Source organism: Aythya fuligula, chromosome 2, assembly GCF_009819795.1.
Source record: "Aythya fuligula isolate bAytFul2 chromosome 2, bAytFul2.pri, whole genome shotgun sequence".
NCBI classification, from domain to species: domain Eukaryota; kingdom Metazoa; phylum Chordata; class Aves; order Anseriformes; family Anatidae; genus Aythya; species Aythya fuligula.
In genome coordinates this window covers 87,408,291-87,428,195 of record NC_045560.1, presented here as the reverse complement: position 1 = coordinate 87,428,195, position 19,905 = coordinate 87,408,291, and the positions used below count along the sequence as shown (strand labels likewise).

The following is a 19,905-nucleotide window of genomic DNA, read 5'->3' as shown; positions in this document are numbered from 1 at the left end:
TCTCCCTAGGTTTGCACATGGGCAGTGATGACACAGAGATGCTTATGGTTGTCTTATGCCTTCCGTAGTCGCACAGTAATATTTTTGGCATGCTGTAGCCTACTAGGTCAAGGTGAGGAGGAAAACAGCTTGGTCTAGCAGTTTCCTGAACACAGCCAGCCTTCGCTGGCTGATGCCATATGCTGGTGTTGTGGTAAAAAATTTGCCTGAGGTGAATTCGGAGGCCTGGGTCAGCGATGCTCCGCCTCAGAAGCAGCGTTTGGTGCCATCCTTCCATAGAGCAGCAAGGTCCTTCGGCCCACCTGGCTCAGTAGATGACTCTCATCATTTCTTTATCTAAAATATTGTCAAGGACTATTCTGTCAGAATCAAACAGGCAGTGGAGTGAAGGCCGGTCGTTTCTTGCCTGCCAGCCCCAGCACCAGGTTAATGATTCACCCCTGGCATACGTGCCTGCGATTAGCCCTGCTGCTGCGGCACACCTGGGCTAGCTGGGGAGCCACTGGAGGAGGAAGTTTTCTCTCCGGGTGCCAGTAAGACACTGAAAACAAAACCTGCATTAGCATAACGAATGGTAGCGGTGTTTAGGTTTAGGTCTGCCAGTACCGGAGCCATGTAGCAGGACTGTATTGGGATGTGTCACGAGATTGTGTTACCCCTCTTACTTGAAGCAGAGCTGTGCTAATGAGATGATTTGGAACTCGCCTCACCTCCTAGCAGCAGAGGTCTACCTTTTGTAGGTTGAATTTTGTAGGGAAAAAAATGTTTTATTTATATAAAACAGTAATTATTTGCTGCAATTTGTACTATGAAAGGAAGTGGGAGGGGGGGAAAGAACTTGGATGCACAACTTTGATAAGGCCTATACTTCAAACATGACACTCAAACAATGCTGTAGGCAAGCTTTTATGCTGGAGGTTATTACTTTTGCTTCAGGAAGAGGGGGAAAATATGCATGCTTTTTTGCATATTCCAAAATAAAAGGCAGCGCTTTTCTGGAGGGTCTGTCAGACATCCTGGAACTTTGTGTTATTTGCTGAGGGGCCAGCTCTGACTTTTGGGGAATTTGAAATGCCGTCTTTATATCTTTCAGCTCCCTTTTCACCACCATCTGTGCTCCTGTATTCAGCATGGAAAGCTTCAGTGTCTCAGCTTTGAAAGCAAGTCCCTCCTGTTTTGGCAGATTTCACTCAGATTTTGGTTCCCCCTGCCCTGCAGCTTCGTCTGGGTGCCATTTGTGTCAGGCTCAGCAGAAGAGAGGTCTCTGGAGGAGCTTTGCTCAATGAGCAGCACTCAGGATTTACTTTGGGTCTGTTTGCAGCCGAGCGTCCTCGTCCCTTGTTGGGAAGAGCAGTGCCAACATCTGTCAAGTGAGCAGCTGTCAGGCCCTGGCCCAGGCAGTGCTGGCTCTGTGCTGGTAATTGTCCACCAATTATCACTATGCCACCGACCTTCCTATTTCAGAGAGGTGACCAGAGAGGCTGCGGTTCGGCAGCTCCCACTTCATCTTGCGTCCTCAGGTTTCCTTGACTTCCCCGTCCAATTTTAGAGCTGGAAGTGATACCAAGTCCACAGGGAGGTGATGTACAATGATAGCTGTGCTTGCATTTTTCATTAATATTTTTTTCTCAGTTTTCCTTATTTTTTTTTTAATTCAGCTGCAGCATGAGGTCCAGAGCTGAAGACAGTCATCCAGTGCTCCAGAAGTGGAAATCCTTTCTCTTGATTAAAAGATAATCTCTAAATGATTGTACTCATTGGTGCTTGTATTTGGTATATGTACCTTGTGCCGTTTCTAGTGCGTCTATGGAAATTCATCTTAGAAGGTTGTCTAATACATCCTGCTTCTTAGATGGGTTTTGTAGGCTGTGCTGTGTTTGCAGCTAGCTCAGGCACGTCTACATAACTTGCTGTCGCTGCTGTGATGCCCCCTCACTACTTGCAGAACAGCCTCAAGCATGTTTGTGTTGGGTTATCTCTGAGTAGCATTTAACCTCTTCAGTGGTAGGTACCTTTGCTCTCCTAATGGGATTTCTCATATAAAACATGCAGTACATTCCCATGGCTTCTCGTCTGCTGCAGGGCAGATTCAAAGTCTTGGTTTTGCCCTGTGACATCCATAATGGCATCATCTGTCTCCTGTGTCCTGAGCCAGTGCCTCACATCCATAAAACATCCAAATTATTCAACCTTGGTTGGAATGTGTGCGATAAAGAGAGGAGGGTATTTGGCTCTTTCCCCTCTGATTTGATACTCTGGGGGTGGGTTGGCACGCCTGTGCTTTGATTTATCAAGATCTTCAGAGTGCACTTCAGTTTAGGTTGATACCACATCCCTTTTTGTTTAGAGATTTAGAATCTATTAATGAATATGCCTAAAGGATACATTAAAAATAATTTTAAATGGAAACTAACTAAACAAATGGATTTTTCTGACTTCTAAAAATCACAAAAACATTTCTGGTCTTGATAAATGAAGATCAAACTTCAGAGCACTACTTCGCAGCTGTTTGGTATTGTAAGTTTATTTGCGTTACTAGCATTTGCAGTTCTTTTTTCAATCAGACTTCTGTTTTATATTAATGTAAGTCTTTTACACTGGAGTTAAGGTTGGAGTAGGATTTGTTACTTGACAGTTAAGTTTTACTTAAGTTTACTTAGTTTACTTAAGTTTTGTTACTTTATAATTAAGATTTACTAAATAGAAAATATTCAAATCTCAGTTCAAACTAAGAAATACTAGATTCCTGTGTTATTTGGGAAGGAAAGAATATCTTAAAACTGAAAGAAAAATATGTGTGTGTGTGTGTGTGTTTTTGTTTGTTTTTATAAGAAATTTTATTAAGTGAATCAGCTCCAGGAAAATACGTAGAAAATTGGCTGAAGCAGTGGGATTTTCTAGTAAAAGTAACTGTGTCATCCCATAAATATGGTGTCTGACAATAGTTTAAGACTGTTATGTTGAAAGTGGAGCGTTTCCTTATCTCATTGACACTGCATGTTTGCTTCATTAACATTTTTTTAATATACTGATGTATGTGATTTTCTTACTATGTGCTGGAGTGTGAATTAAGAACAAATTATAAATGCTAATTAAGAAGATGATTAAAGGAGCAAGGAATGTATTGGCATTTCTGATTTTTACTCCTTTCAAGTGAATGTAGACTATCTTACAAAAAATTGCATCATTAGACCTTTGAGGCGGATTTGTTCTTGCTCTAGAGAGCAGCTTGCTGGCCCTGTAGTTCTGGCGCTGCCTTCTTCTGGGACATGTAGTGCTTTACAGAGTTGAGATTTGCAGAATAATTTTAAATAAAAAGGGGATAGATTCATATCTTGGGTGTTCTAATCTGGGCAATGCAAAGTAAGCACAGTGTCTCCTTGCTTCTCCTCCAGTGTGTCAGCAGATCTAGATTTGGAATACGTAGAATTGCCCATGGATGTGAATGCAGCCTGCCCCAAGAAATGTCGGTGTACGGTCAGCGTGACAAGACCACAAGTGCTTCTTCGAGGGCAAGGAAATTTGGCAGGAAACATAGAGGCCGTAGAGAAGCAGACCATTGGTTTCGTTCTGCAAAAAGCTAAACTCTCTCACTGCCACTGCCAGGGTGTTTTGTTAGGATCTGATTCAGCAAGGGTGAATGGGTTGAGATGAACTTCAGCAGCATGTTTCTGGAGCACTGTCATTAAATGAGAAATGATGATCTCTCAGCAAATGATTGTGTGCATTAACATTTACCACAGATGCATATATTTAAGCAGGTAATCAATCATTCTAAATACTTCTTCCCCATCTGCACGTCAGCTGAATGCTTTTTTAAGGGTGTTCCTGGTTGCAAAAGGCATCAGAAGGAGTATTATCCTATAGTAATGTCAGTGATTATCCACTGAAGTGCCCACTTGTAAGCATATATAAAACTAGGAATTAATCACGGTAAATCACAAGAGATGCCTTTCTCATTTCCCCTTGTCTTTCAAAATTATTCCGTCTTCTCTATCCCTTGTAAACAGACAAAGCATTTTATTACAGCAGGGCCCCAATCTACAGTCTTCAAGCCTTGAGAGAGCAATTTTCAGTAGATGGTAGTGAGGTAAGAGCTCTGTGGGCACAAAGATAGAGCACAGTCCAGTGTGCGTTTAATCATCAATGTACTGCATATGCATGTGGAAGTTGTATCTCAGTCGATGATACTAGTCACCACAGGAGAGTTTTGTAAATCAGTGTTTGCCTAGGCAATAAACTTCTATTATTTGTTTAAACAACCTTATTGAAAGTGATTGTTGATAAGAAAAGATTAAGAAAGGACAACCATACTGAAATCCACATAGCACTTGTGTCTTCAGAGGACATAGCTTGAAGCGTGAGTATTTCTGAGCAAGTCCCAGGCTTGCATAATCATATCTGTAGTCTTTGACCCAACTAGAAACAAACTATCTTCCCATTGCTTTTTATTGGTTTGCTATTTATAAACATGATTGATGAGCACTCACATAATTATTTGGTTATTGAAATCCATCAAACTAATACATTACATTTCCAGACTTCAGATTTTTACTGGAGAGCTTAGCATGGTGCTGTGGCACCAGGCACAGACAACAAACTGAGAGTTGTTTTGTCCTTGAAAAAGCACAGCTGACAGTAGGAGAGAGTGCACACTGTTTGAAGGATGCATGTTTGCCCGGAATGTACATAGGATACAATGCCTGTGGTGATGCCAGCCCACTTAGAAATGATGTTGACTTTGTGTTCATGCCAGTGTATTCCCACAGGAGAACCTGGTGAGTAAGAATCTAGTTAGTCAGCATGAACCCAACTACAGCTTTACAAATAGTTCGGAGAAAGCTCACTAGTTGTCTCACCTGCAAATTGTATTTTAGCACCGTGGTTTTCCCAGGTCAGCCACAGCATTTGCTATCTGCAGGGAGCTCCCTGTGCGGTGGCTGCCTGCGTGGTTGTAGTCTCTGTTTGCTAAACTGAGCATCCTTACAGAAGCTCAGTTAAGATCAGGGAGCACTGAGGACACAACAGGATATGTTGGCAGCAGGGCTTGGACGTATTGCAGTGTAAGCACTGATATTCTGCATGTCTCTTGGGATTTCAGCATGGAGGTTGTTTTTTTCGTTGTTGTTTTGTTTGTTTTTGCTAGGCAGTGCCACTTGTGCTTAAGCTTTATTAACATAGAAATAGCAGTCATCTATTTTTTTATTAAGCATATAATGTAAAACAGTGCCATCAAAACTGAAGACACTGGTTAATACTTCAGATGAACATGAGCAACGTAATTTTACTTTTTTTCTTTTTTTTTTCTTTTTTCTTGCTAGAAATGGAATGAGACTAATAGCTCAGTACTTGGTAAGTGGATGAAAAAACAATACAAGTGTGTAGGTGATGGAGGAAGAAGTCAAAAATAATGAGGGGAATGGGACTGGAAGGCTGGTCACTAAATGCTTCGCACCAATTCTTGCTGGTTCCTCTGTGGGTCCTTCAAACTGCCATTTCCCAACAATCTGGATCTTGGTCTGTGTGAGATTAGCAGGTGGTTTTAGCTCAGATGCTGGAGGCTAAGCATTTGTTTCCCAAAGCCTACATTTATTTTGCCTTTATCGGTATCTTGTTGAATCTTTTCTCCTCTGGCAGATGTCACTGTGAAGAAAGAGCAAGTTTCCACCATCATGACCTTGTGGGCTGTTTTCCTAGTACTGCTTTTCTAGAGCAGCTTTTTATGGAGGTAAGGATTGTTATCCAGCCTCCAGTGTGAATGGTTACAATGTGTTTTTTTTTAATTATTATTATTTATCTTGCATCTCCCACGCTAAAGAGTTAATGTGTTGGTATATCTCTTAGACAGAGATTCTATAGTACTACAGTTAAAATCAAAGGAGTTGGCCATGTTGGAATAAGAGTAACTCATCTGTGCTTTCTTGCCTTGCAAGGACTTCTGGTTTTCTTTAAGAAAAGAAAAAGAAATCTGTTTCATCAGATGAGGCAAATAACTACCTATCATTAGCTCCTCTCCCATTTCATTCCGGTTCACTAACGCGAGGCTGGTGGAATCGCGCTCAGTGGCACCAGCTCGTAGTGTGGTCTTTGCCACACACTGAACGCATGGGTGGTATTCCCAAAGTCCCGAGACGCAGCTACTAGGCCAGGCCTCGCAGTGCTTATTCAGGCAGTGCTTTCATTAACTGCAGCGGGCATCTACCCAAATCCTGGGATTTGGCTGCTTTTTAAAAGATTTTCTCTAGGGCTTGTCTACGTGTTTTGAGTTGGTTTTGGGAACTGATACAGGTAGATCTGTTAGGCTCCCTAGTGTGTCTGTGGTTAATAGGTGTAAAAGCATTTGTAAGCTGCAGTATTATTCCTTGATCATTTAAAGCCCACCCCACGTATAGCTCCATCCTTGCTTTCACTGTGAGTGAGGTTGCATCGGGGTGGATTTGCACCACCTGTGCCATGCAGGAGTCCAGGCTCGTGTCCTGGTGGTTTCTTCTGGCCCTAAAGGATGGATGCATCACAAGACTGGTATGTTTGCTTCTTTGTGCTGGATCTTGAGGGGATGCCACAGTGACTGGGAGGAAGATTTTTTACTGGAAGGTAATGCAGTATTAATCGAAAGTTCAGGTGATGTATAAGAAAAAGCAAAACCAAAAAAAAAAATGTATCTGAGGACACCAGCTGTACACTGACAGATCATTTGGTGTCATTTCGTCCTCGTCACTTGAGTGAAGTTGGGTCAGGGCAGGAGGATGCAGGAGGACACCAGCTTTCTTGTGCTGAGCAGCTGGACAGCACATGCTGCAGCCAAGTCTCTGCCCTGCGGTGGGGGACACCTCGGTCATTCGCCTGCACGTGTGAGACTGGGAAACTGCAGTACCGTGATTTTTAATGATTGATTGCTATTGCTGAAGCCTGTGAAAGGTTTGAAACTAGAGCTACAATGCTAGGAACTACTTCTGTTAGATTGTGTCATCTCAGCTGGATTTTTATTTGTTTATTTTCCTTTAATTTCACCCTTGGGCAAGCATGGCCATGTACTTCTATCCCTGCTTCCTCCTCCGCAAGTGCTCTCACTCAGCTAGCTTCTGGTCTTTTTTTTTTTTTCTTTTTTTTTTTTCTGGCATTAAAACTTTATTTTTAAAATACGTAAAGCTGTAGAGTTTCTCATCAGTAAAATCAAATGGCAGATCAAAAATATAATTAAATAACTTTCATTTCTTTGCCAAAGACAAATTATTTTTTCTTGTCTATTTTGGGTGACTTGATCGCACCCGTAAGGGAATCGTTTTCATCACGTCTGTCAGCGTGATCCTTCCTAAGAAAAGGAATGATCTTTAAAAAGCAGTATGAAATTCAAATAAATGTTTGAATAGGGAAAAGCATACAACAATTATATGCCATAATAGCCAGGGAATTCAGAGTGAAGACTGAGTTTAAAAGAGAAAGAATTCTTAAAAGTGGGGAAATAAAGTATCAGGCAGTGCTAATTTTTCCCAGAGCTCTATCAGCATGGGAGTAATCTAGTTAATTAGATCTTAGTCTCTGCTGAAAATTTCAGCTGTGTAGCAAGTGTAATGTTTTTGTGACATTATAAATCATTAGGGAATGTAAAAGGATACTGGAAATAAGTTACTGTAGGAGTCGTATATTTTAGACCTGTAATTTATTGTCTACGTATGAGGCATTTAAGGACATAAACTGCCTATGTTGCACATGTCATGAGTGCCTGTGGCAGACTGAGTGAAGTTGAGAAAGCTGTTTCATTTTTATTTTTTTTCAGATAAAGAGCAAATAAAACCTCAGTTTAGTTAGTTTAAATGTTACTGATGGCAAAATGGAAGGGGGTTCTAGCTTATAACATAGGACTGTCTGGATGAACTCCTGTAGTAGCTATGGACATCATCATAATCTCATTTCCTTGCTGCATAATCTCATTTCCTTGTTTTACGTCTTTGTGGGATTTGTTTCATTTTTTGTTTTCCATTTCAGAATTTTTGATGCAGCTTTATTTTGGTTCTAATCTGTTTTTATTTACTTCACATCTGTGTTGAGATTATAATTTTTCTGAACTGCTGTGTCTACAAAGTGAAAGAACTCTACTCTGCGGAAAAAACTTGGCATACCATTACTCATGTTAGAGATGGTCTCTTTCCCGGTCTGTGACTTAGGTACTTTGCCATGAGCAATGAAGAGTGACAGAGTTCTTTGAAGGATGTCTGCTTTGCCTGCTGGATCACTGGGCAGAAGGTCCTCCTGTCATACCATCTGTGTCTTGATGGTCTGAGGTATGAGGTGTGCCTCATGGATGGGTTTGTAGCTGTGCATGTAGGCCTGCAATCACCTGGCAGTCAATAAAGTCTTTTTTTTTTTTCCCCTCTGCATCTTAGACCTTATCTGAAGAATGACAACCTGAATAGCATTGCCATGAGGGTAGAAGTCCCAGGACTACATTGGTTAGAAAGAGAGCATGTTTTTTCAGCATGGGATTGTAAATTCAAGGTTGGATCCTGTTGCTTGGTAGTTATATATTAATAAAGTGTAGGTCCAAAGGGCTCGTCTTGAAGTTCCTTAATCTGGTGAAACTTTTCTTTGTTTCTGTTGCTTTTCTTCTACAGACTGTGCTACAGAAAAGCTGGTCTTGTTGCTCAGTTTGCTTGTTGTTTTTCCCTTCCTGTGTTGGGAAGCCTGATGAGAACAGTGCTGGTAGGTTGTTTTCCTGTTCTACCTGGTCATTTCATGGCAACATGCGTTTTGTCAGCTCGGAAGAAAATGAGATGAATTATGAATTATGAAGATGAATCCTCGTTAAAAGCTATTGTACATGTATGTGTTAGGATCAGCCGCTTGTTCTTGCTTTGTCTCATTATCTGGGGCCAGGTGGAAGCCGTGGTGTGACCGTGGGTGAATCAGAGGCGTGAGGTGTTCTCGCTCGCGACTTCAGCAGCAGGCTAACAGCAGCTGGGAGCTTAGCAAGTGTCTCGGTGCTGAGCACAGGGAAAGGTGTTTCTGGACAAAACTCGCTGTTGAGCTAAATCTAGTTAGAATTTAGCTCAGACTAAGGTATGATATTTTTGCCTTTTTTATTATTATGTTGTGCTTGTAGCATGGAAAGCAAGCCTGTTTAAAACTGTCTCTTAAACCACGCTCTTTCTATGTGCGTTATTCTAGTGGGGGAACAAAAAATCTTTCATTACGGAGTGCTTTTGTGTTGTCCTTTGTAATCATTGTAGCTGTGCTGGAGAAAGATGGTTTCTTTTTCTGGCCAGCATTGTGCAGTGCTGCCAGGCTGCTCCACTCGGTCAGGCTGTGGTTGCAGGGCACGGGCGGGCAGCAGCCGCTCTGTGCATATCCCAGGGTGAGATTGAGTTGTGGTTTGCAGTCTGTGGCTCGTGGAGCTGCTTTCTGCCACCAAGATGTTGCAGAAGGTCGACTGTGAAATGCAAATCTGTGCCGTGTATCACAGTAAAATTGTGAACCTGAAAGGGATCTGCTTCAAGGGGAATAATTTGAGATTTGTCACTGGGGAAAAGGCTGAAAGGCTGGCATTTTAAGCAGTTAGAGTGTCTCAAGAGAATATATTGTCACTGTTGTGGAGAAGTTCACAAGGTCGCCTGACCTATTGGTGGATTAACAGGGCTATAGTGGGAATGCTTCCCTTTTCTTTTCTCTAGTTTCTGTGAAGGAAATGGATTTGCGCCGTCCTTTCTGAGTGGAAGACGAGGAGAGCTATAACATGAGAAAGGTCCTGACTGCCTAACGCCAAAACCAATGCATGCTGTTACGTACTTGGAGGCAAGTACGTGGAGGCAAAGGGAGCATCACTGGTCAGCATATGGCTGAAGCTGGTAGTGGTGTGGTGCCTGGCTTCCCCCTGCCAGCAGCATTGTTTGAGGTCTGTAGCTGTAGCAGGAAACATAAAGAGTACTTAAAAAGAAGTCAAATAAAAATTGTCCTCCCATTTCGGAGCTATAAATTGACATTAAGGTGTCAGGCCTTGTTTGTTTGTTCCTTCAGAAAAGTAGATGCACCTTTATGTCATTGCAAAGCAACAGTCACGCGTGTAGCACACTCCCAATTCACTTCCAGCTCCTTCATCAGCTTCAAAACTCAGTTGTTCTTTACTTCTCCACTGGTTTCAGTTTCAGCTGCTTTCAGTTTCATGCTTGTTTTATTATGATTGCTTTCTTTCCTCTCTTTGCCCTGAGATGTAGAATTTACAAGTCCAGGTAAATCATAATTCAAACAAACAAAAACGGTCATGCAAGGTTCACTACACCGGCTGCTGCTTTTATTCCCACTCCTGTGGCTCACTGTTAGCAGCACTGTGTTGGAGATGGTCCCTGACATTATAGGAAAGCCTTAAAAAAAAAAAAAAAAGGCTTTGATTTCAAAAATGATTTTGTGTAAAGCTGTGAATAAGCTGTGTATATTAATGCAGTTGGTGTTATGGAGGGCAAGAGTTATGTAGTTTGTAAATTGATCTGAAGTCCTTCAGTGTTGCACTTGCTACGCTGAGTTATATTGAAGACTACGTTGGCGAGAAATGGATTTATGCAAAACTGCCATGTCACTCACCACCTGCTTACGAGTAACAACTGTAGCTGGACATAAAGGGATCTTAGCATGAGATGAACCCAGTTACTTCCCTTCTTTTTTTTTTTTCTTTTTTTTTTTTTTCCTTTATAGGCAAGTGAATAAATTAGGAGTTTGTTTCTGGGAGGTATAGAAAGCGAAGGTGGTTTGCCAAACAGTAAAGCCTTGAGCTTCTTATCACCTCCGTGGGGAGGAAAATAGAAGCTCCAGGTTAGTAGCTGATGCCTGCATGACTCACTAGGTGTATATAGGATAAGAAGTGAAAGTCCAGGGAAAATTTCCCGTAGAAGAAAAATTGTTGTGTGCTAGTAAAGGTGGCAGTAGCTCTCCCTGCTTATTTGTAGGGAATGCTATTTGTTATGCATGTAGTGGATGAATGGAAGTACCTAGCTCATATATGCATAGCTCATCCTACAGCATCCTGATGTGCTCTCACTGAAACACACTTTCAAGGCAACATAGTGATTTTTTGGCAAGTTGAAACATGTCACAGAAATTAGTGGTCAAACACAAATACTGATTAAAAAGTGCAGAGGAGTTGGATTGTTTCTGAACTGTTTTGTGATGGAGCTCTTCCTCTGCTCTCTGCCAGGAACTTAGGCTGGTAATTCAGGCTGTATGCTTAGTCCTTTTATCAGTGAGAATACACATTGTCTTTAATTAAAGAAGTGCTGGTCTGGTATTAATCCTGTTCAGTTTTTAAAATGCATGTTTTCCTGAACATAATTTTGTCCTTGTCTGATTGAACCACTAAGCTTTGCAGGTTTCTAAGAGTTAGAGTACTCTTTCTGTAGTCTTTCTTCTGGGTCTCTGCTTATGTTCTTTGCAGGGTGAAATTGATGTGCAGAATCATAATCTGCTCGCTTCTTCCACCCTAACAACAGATTAAAAAAATTCAGGCAGTAAGCCTGAGTAATAATTTCTCAGTAAATATTTTACTGTCTTTTCCATCTGTTGCGTTGAAATCTGACTTAAACTAGGCATACATCTAGTCAGAAGAGGTCACTGAGATATTAGTCATCCGAATAAATCCTCTTAAACATGTGCTTGGTATGAGGCCAGCTATTCAGAAGTTAACGGCTCACATATGTTGCTTATCAACCGTGCTGCTTGCCAATGAAGGAAACTTTGAGTTTGTGGTGGTTTTATCTCCCTGCAAAGTACATGGTGCAAGTTGATGCAGCTTTTCTGTATGCCACTCATACAGAAAAGCTGGAGAGCAAGCTCTCCTCAGGGTGCTTTCAGAGAGCTCTCTGTGTGGCATGGTAAGAAGTGGTATCACTCATGGTTGACCTTTTCTTGGCCCTTTCCTATCAAGTATGATAAACCAAATTTAATACTGCTCAGTAAGGCAGAGACAATATTTTAACTAGAGTAATGTTATGGAACCCAAACACAGCTGAATGAGCTGAATGAAAGCTTACCCTACCTCCCCTCCTGCTTCTCTGGCTTGGAGAAAACATTAATTTACATAAATACAACTCTTTTCTTGAGTCAGGTCTGGACTGGACCCAGTATTTCTGATTCTCTCTTCATAGAAACATGCTTCATACTCAACAGAAGAATGATTACTTCATATCCTAATTATGGAACTGATTCATACCCTGGGGTGTGGAAAGCAAGCAGTAGGAGTGAATGCACATTAAAAAATTAGTGTATTTTTAGAGAGGAAGAGGTAAAAATAAAATGCAGCTCCATTGAAGTTTTACGGTAAAGAAAAATGGCTCATGCTGTAGGAGCTTTTTAAAAATAATCTGAGATTATGGTTTAAAGAATGTTTTTTTTTTTTTTTTTTTTTATTAACGTGCTTATAACTTGCTCATGATAAATTGTTTATTTTCTTTTCACCTTTATTTCTTAAGGAGAAGAATGAAAGCTCGCGCTCCTCCTCCACCAAATCAACCTTCTGCAGCGAGTAGAATCAACAACGAACACAAGTCATCTGCAGAGACAGCAGTAATTTCTGATCAGAACCTTGTGAGCATGAAGGAGAATATGATAAACAGATCGGTGGACTTCACAGTTATTCTACCCAATGGGGTGGAACAGAAGACCACAGTACAAGGAAGGTAAGGCTTTGATTAGCTCTTTTTTGGAGCCCTCCATTGCTAGTAGGATACTTACAGATATTAGTGTCTCCTTTTCTAGGTTCAGAAGACAAATGATTCATCAAATTCAGAGATCCTGCATTCATAAGTGTATTATGTTTGCGTAGGTAGCAAAGCATCTGATGGAATTTGGGAACCCTTTTCTGTATGTGTCTCCTTTTTCCATTGGAAGAGAGAGAGACATTCTCCTTATAATTAAGACGCTGTCAATGTCAAGTTGTATTGGAAAGGTAGTTTTGAGATACCTTTCTTCACTGTGGGAGCTCTTCCATCTTCTCATCCATTCTGCTTGGACAGAAAGGAACTGGCATATTTATATTACCTTGAGGAAGAGTTTTTTAAAATATCTTCAATGCTATTGATGAAACTATAGCAAACCATGATGTGAGTGGCCACAGTGCAGTCAAGAAATTGTGGAAAGTAATAATATCAGATTAGGAGGATATGTAGTTGCCTGCCGATAAATCAGGGTCTGTACATCTGGGGCTTGCAATAGTTAGTCTGCATTCCTGTAAAACTGCTCATCTTGGTCTGATATAGTAGTCTGTTTTAACTGTCTGTTAGTATGTTCTGATGGTTGAGGAAGAGGTGTGTAGCAGCTTGTAGTGTCTGGTGCTTCGTTCTTCCTCCTGCTTTTCTTGCAGTAATTAGTGTTTGCTTAGCCACGCTCAGGAGACTAACACAAGCAGTAATTTCTGTGGGTCTACCCCAAAGCCAGAGGTGGTTGTGAGATGCCAAAGAAAGTTGATATTTCAATGGAAAACGCAGCCACTTGGAGAGCTAATAAGGCAAATTTTCCTGCAGCATTTTGTGGGCAGAGATATATCCTTGCTATATGAGTAGAAAAGATTTTCTTGTCCTCCTCGAAAAAAACAAGCAAACAACAACAACCAAAAAAACCCACTCCAACAGCATTACAAGAGTAGTGTTTCAGTGTGACCTTTTGAAGGAGTCACAAGAGCAAAGAACAAAGGGAAAATCCCTGCACGGCAAGCAGTCTGTCTCAGGTGCCATTGCTATCACTTATGCTGAGGCTGGTTATTTTTGATTATTTCAATCTTTAGTTTGGGGACTGAAACCTGAGGTGAACAAATTAAACCTCAGACATTTCTATGAAGTTCTTCCTCTGGCCTATGTGAAGCACTTGAGGTAACCAAAATGACCTCTTGGTTGTTCAGTGGGGTGCCCGCTTCCCCTGTAGGCTTCATGGCGGGTCTAGGCCCCAGTGCAGGTGGTGGTTGAGTTGCTGCTGGCTCTCCTCTGCTCTCCTGTGCATTGCACGTGCCTGACGTGGGCAGCGGGTGTTCTCCCTCAGCACGACTGTAATGCATGTCGGGCATGGGCAAGCTGCTGTGGGCAGTGTGGAAAATTATGGAAGCCGAGGGGAGGGCTGCGTTACCTGAACAAGTGATGAAGTAAGAAAAGAGCACCCTCTCATGAGCCCTGTGCGACAACTGCCTTGTGTGTGCTGCTGTTCTTCCTTGCAGGCAGAAGATAAAATTGTCTGTACCTTAGCACTTCTTACGGTTTTAGGGATGTGGGATACAAACGTAAATAAATAAAATTCCAAAAGCATTTGAAATTTTTAGGAGGTGGACTGTCTTGAGTCTCCAGGTTTGGGTGAGAGTGTTTCATCTTTTTGTGTTGTTTTGATGTTGCAAACTGGACAGCTACAAAATGTGTTGGTCTTCAGAGGTAAATGTTTAATGGGCAAGATAACAGATTTAAAAAATGATGAGTTTAGTTTAGTTAGAGGCAAATATGGGGGCTAGTTTAGTTAATAAATTCTGTTCCCTCTTCACTTTCAATGGTGGTACCATGGAAGGAGATTTCAGAAAATTCTGCTATTGCCTATACTGCTGTAAATCTTCAGTATTGTCATGGCCAACATTGGAACTGCATTCTTCAAAATCTGCTCTTGGGTGCCCTGGGGACATAACTTTTTCAGAAAAAATTTACAAAATCTTGCTCTGAGCATCATCATAATGAAAAATCATTCTGTAATTCAAGGAAAGCAGTTCACAGAGCAATGAAGTCCTCTAGAGGATGTTTGAAAATGTAACTACTGTAGTTAATTAGTATCACTTAAGGTTATTATAAATGCACTAAATCGAAAGTCAGAATTATCTCTTTCAATTTGTTCATTGTATGTAAGCAAAGCAGCATGTCATCAATTTTACTTTGTTCTCTTTATAGAAATTTCTTCTAAGTAACAGCAAGAGAGCAGAAAATTCTCATTAAATTCCCTTGAAATATTGTTCAAAGGAAAAAAAAAAAGTACATAGTATTTAAAGATCCTCTATTAGAATCTGGAAATTTTAAGTACATTTATTTGTAAAAGTTAACTCAAGCTGACAGTCCATCTTCAAAAGTTTATTGCCATTTTGTAACACAGTTTATTGCAGCTTTTGGAAATGCGTAGCACAGTTTAAGAGCAAAGTTGAGTCCTTGCAGAGTGTGTGTAGCAATAGAATGGTATTTAAAAAAAAAAAAAATGGTCCCTGTAAACTCTACTGTAAAAACATGTAAAAGTATTCGTGCTAACTCCCCCTTCTTCAAAAAAAAAAACAACACCCCCTTAAAAAAAAAAAAAAAAAAAAAAAAAAGGTATAAAGTACCCCCCACAACTAATCTATATTTGTACTGTTGTATGAGAAATGCATGAAATCCTGAAAGGATAGACAGATTTGGTGCTTTATGCATACTGTTTTGTGCATACAGATATGCAGCAGATCCACACAAACTATTATCAGGTCTGACAGAGGGGATGACTAGACATTTAGAAAGAAAATAATTGGAAGAACTTAAAAGAGTTACCAGAAACCTTTTCTGTTTGTGATGCTCATGGATAGTTCTTTGAATGGGTAACCTGCAAATGCAGGGACTGTGTGTCTGTCACACTGAAGAGAGCTTCCTGGTTAGTGCAGATACAGAGCTCTAGTGTCAGCAGCTTCAGAAATCAGTAGTATTTGATACATACTGCAGAAAAAAGGGGATGCTTGAAGATAAATAGTGTTTGGTTTGGAGTTGTCAACACATGGATGCCATAGAAGAGGAGATGGGGCAATTGTTACTGCTGCTTTCTTACATGGTAGGCAAATTTGCTTGTACGTGCGATACACAGAGGAGGACACTGGTACAAATAATCAACTAGCTGAAGCTTTAGTCCTATTCTGCAAATAACGGAGGACACAGCTGAGTGCAAAGAGCATGCACTACATAGAGCATAAACCTAATGCCATCACAGAAAGTATATTCTCACATTATTCTCTGTGAGAGAATTAAGTGATAATAATTGGTGGCTTATAGCTCAACATACAGAATGGTAAAAGACTGAAGGTGTGAAAGGCTCGAAAAACACAGTCCTCTGCTGCTGCATACACATCATACTGATGGCCTCTTTGTGGATTTTCTCCAATATGGAAAATGAGAGAGAAATATACATCAGTAAAATAACAAAAGGAAGAGACAGCATTTATGAATACCTACTTATCATGCTTCCATGGCTTTTTTGAATGCAATTTGCCTTTTTACTATACATATTTCTGGTTGCGTAGGAAAACTTCTAATCTTTTCATGAAGTGCCTGCTGTGCTTTGGAGCATGAGAAAATAATGACTAACACTGTTTTCTGCTGTTTAAATGTGCATAGTTAAAGCCTTAGAGACTTCATCTCATTCCCTCTATGCTAACATTTTTCTTTTCCAGTCTGTCATTTTAGCTTTCTGATGTGTGTTTGAAATTAATCTAAATAAAGGAAATTCTTTCCTTTAGTTAGTCTTACCTTTATGAGCGTTTGTAGCATGAAAGTAGAAGACAACAGGAGAGTCAGTCATTTTATAGAGTACAACTTTATCCTACAAATTTATTTCCTAGGTGTGCAAGGCTGTATTTTAAAATGGATTGCTCTTTGTGATCCCAAAGAGATTGGCCCAATCCACACCCAAAACAACTTTTTTTTTTTTTTCTACCTCTTAAGTTACTGATGTCCTTGCTGCATTTTACTGGTGAACTGCAGGACACAAATGGTCCGACATACTCCTGCTTGGTCAGGACCTCAGCCTGAAAAGTGCTGCTGACACAGTAGTTATTCTTTACTTTCCAGAATTGCTTTTTTTAATGTTGTACAGCTTAGTAATATAATACCAGGATAGAGCCAAAGTATTCTTCTTTGCTAAAAATAGTTGTCTGGACCACCTTGTCTGAATCATGTATTGGCCTCATTCTCCACTTCTGTTTCTGTGCTTTTGTATTTCCTTATCAGGGATGAATGTTTAGTGTCTGTCACATAGCATTTGGTCTCCTCCCAAACTCCAGCAAGGTTTTTAGAAGAAGAAAGTAACATGTTTCATAGATGAGTAGTTGGAAATACAGGAGAAATTTAACTCTTTTGCTTCAGCTTTAGAATTAGTCTTTTGTGATCAGACCTGCCTGAGTTTCAAAATCAAGTATGTGCTGTACCAGGTCTCAAAAACAGTTTACAATCAAATTCTGGTATGTCTGGATCAAGATGGAAATGGGGAGGAAACTTTTTGCATTTTCCAAGAGCCATATTCAGCTCAAAGTTAGAAAGAAAAGTTGTTTCAGTACCATTCTCTTTGCTGTGCTTGGTGGCTCTCTTCTGTGAGTGCCGTATGTATGGAACTGGTTGAAATAAAACTCAAATTTAAAACCAAGCTGAAAGCTATTGCAGTTTAGAAGGGAAATTTTTAGAGTTGGTGATCCTAAAGTCTGATAAAAGAGTAACCTCCTTAGAAGGACTTCTGAGCTCTCTAACGTCTCTGGAAACATGAGTTTAAAATTTTTGTCCTCATGTTTTTTTGTTTGTTTGTTTGCTTGCTTGCTTTATTTTTTATCATTTTGAAGTTTTGTGGAAATGTTTTTCCCAAATTTACATTTTGAGAAGAGCATATTGTGCACTTTGATGATCTTTAAAAAAAAAAATCAGATTTTGATTAATTTGTACTCCTAAATGGTACAGATGAAGCCTAGGGATGCTTTTCAACAGTTGCGTATGTTCTGAGCAGTTTGAAACAGGATGGGGTGCTTCAGACTTCATTAAGTGTTAACACTCTGTACACAGCATCATAAAGTACCTTTTTGATGGACTATGGGTATAATTTTTTTTTCAAGTGCTGCAGTTTTTAGTGTTTTGAATGAAGTAGTTCATGTGAGGTAAATGTCTAAATTTGAATGAATTATTACAATATTATACACTACAGAAATACATTAGCATTCCACGTTAAATTAAAATGTGTATCAAATAGAATACCAGGTACTGTGGTTCTGCCACGTTATTTACTTTTCTCTGAAACAACAGTAATAAGGCTGAGGGGAAAAAAAGAACAACACGCAAATTTCACTTAAAAAGTAATATATCTGTAAACAGACAAGCTGAGATCTTTATCAAACAGACTGACACTTTTTTGAATTCTGATTGCTGCACAACATAATGAATGTTTGTTCAAATGTCAGTGTATGCAGGATTCTTGTATAGCCTGGACTTAGTTTCTGTTTTGTGTGAAGTAACAATGATTGTGAAATAGAGGCATTCACCATTTGGGGACAGTGCCAGAACAAGGCACTGGAAAATGTCATGGAGTGACCTGATACCCATTTCTGTTTAGATGCTCTTTATGCTAGCATTGCCACAGTCCTCAGTTTTTCTGAAGCCTGCTATACATATTAACAAAGTTCTCCTCATTTGATCTTCATTTTCTCACTTACTTTCATTTCCTTTAAATACGATCACCTATTTCAAATTTTCCACACCTTCAATTTTCTCAGCTTATATTGCATAACTCGGTTAAACTTGAAATAGGTTACTGTGAAATAGGTCCTTGAGTTATTTCTCATCTCTTGCACAAAAGCTGGCTGGCACTTACGTATGTTTTAGTGTTTTGCCTGTTAATAAGGGATCAGACCCATTTCCCATTTTCATGGTATTTCTCTGTCATTAGCCCTCCAAGGTTCTTCACCAACTTCTTGGACACTTGTAGGCAAAGGGCACATGCCTAGAAAGAAGATGGGCAGCCCCCCACAGAGCAGTCTCTCAGATGCCATCAGCTTGCAGCTGAGGGGCAGTTCGTGAGCTACAGATTTAATGGTGGTGTGGTTAATAATCTTAGAATCACAGAATGGTTTAGGTTGGAAGAGACCTTGGAAGACCACCCAGCTCCAACCCCCTGTCATGGGCAGGGACACCTCCCACCAGATCAGGTTGCCCAAAGCCCCATCCAGCCTGGCCTCGAACACCTCCAGGGATGGGGCATCCACAGCTTCTCTGGGCAGCCTGTGCCAGTGCCTCACCACCCTCTGGGTGAAGAATTTCTTCTGAACATTTAATCTAAACCTACCCTCTCTTAGTTTAAAGCCATTAACCCTTGTCCTGTCACTATCTTCCCTGACACAGAGTCCCTCCCCAGCTTTCCTGTAGGCCCCCGTTAGGCACTGGAAGGCCAATATGAGGTCTCCCCAGAGCCTTCTCTTCTCCAGGCTGAACCTCAACTCCCTCAGCCTGTCTTTATGGGAGAGGTGCTCCAGCCCCTTGGTCATTTTCATGGCCCTTTTCTGGACTCATTTAATACTTCCATGTCCTTCTTGTGCTGGGGGCCTCAGAGCTGAACGCAGTACTCCAAGTACTGAATCTGTGAAGGATTTTTTTTTTTCTGCCTTGAATTTGTCTGCTACATTTTGAATCTGTATACACTTTTCCAGTATACACATTAAAAAAGGTGTCACTTTCATTGGGAGATAAGCTGTTTACACATTTAATCTCTTTTCCACTAGAATAAAAGTATCCTTTGTATATCAGAGGCTTCAAGTAGGGCCAATAATGTTTTCAACCTTGGTTGTTTCGTTAATGGCAAATGCAGGTTTATGAAACCAAAACTTTTCATAAACATAACCAGTTATAATAAACATGTTTTCTCTGATCCTGAATGGAATTTTAATAAGGAAAGTTCGAAAAAAAAGAACCTTTCAGTACCTCGGTTAAGAGGAGACGTTCTGGTGTGCGGAGGAATGTAGTTTGTATCTGCTGTGTCAGACGTTATCAAGCCACCTTGCTGCTTTGTTAAAGTGGAGTTAGTGCCTCTGCTTTGTATTAAGGAGTAGTGACTGACTTTTTAACCTCGTGGTTTGGGAATCACATCTGCAATGAGACGTCTTAATAATGCAAATACTTGAAGTCAGATATTTTTATACTG

General features: G+C 40.4%; 1 protein-coding gene across 5 annotated transcripts in view; it reads left to right on the top strand.

Moving 5' to 3' along the window:
• Positions 1–19,905, top strand: part of COBL (cordon-bleu WH2 repeat protein) — a 197,719-nt gene that overhangs the window by 71,080 nt on the left and 106,734 nt on the right. For all 5 annotated transcript variants that reach the window (XM_032182843.1, XM_032182845.1, XM_032182844.1 and 2 more), the window contains exon 2: positions 12,453–12,659. In XM_032182843.1, the coding sequence (XP_032038734.1) occupies positions 12,460–12,659 (200 nt within the window). In that variant the 5' untranslated portion in view covers positions 12,453–12,459. The remainder of the gene's footprint in view (positions 1–12,452; positions 12,660–19,905) is intronic.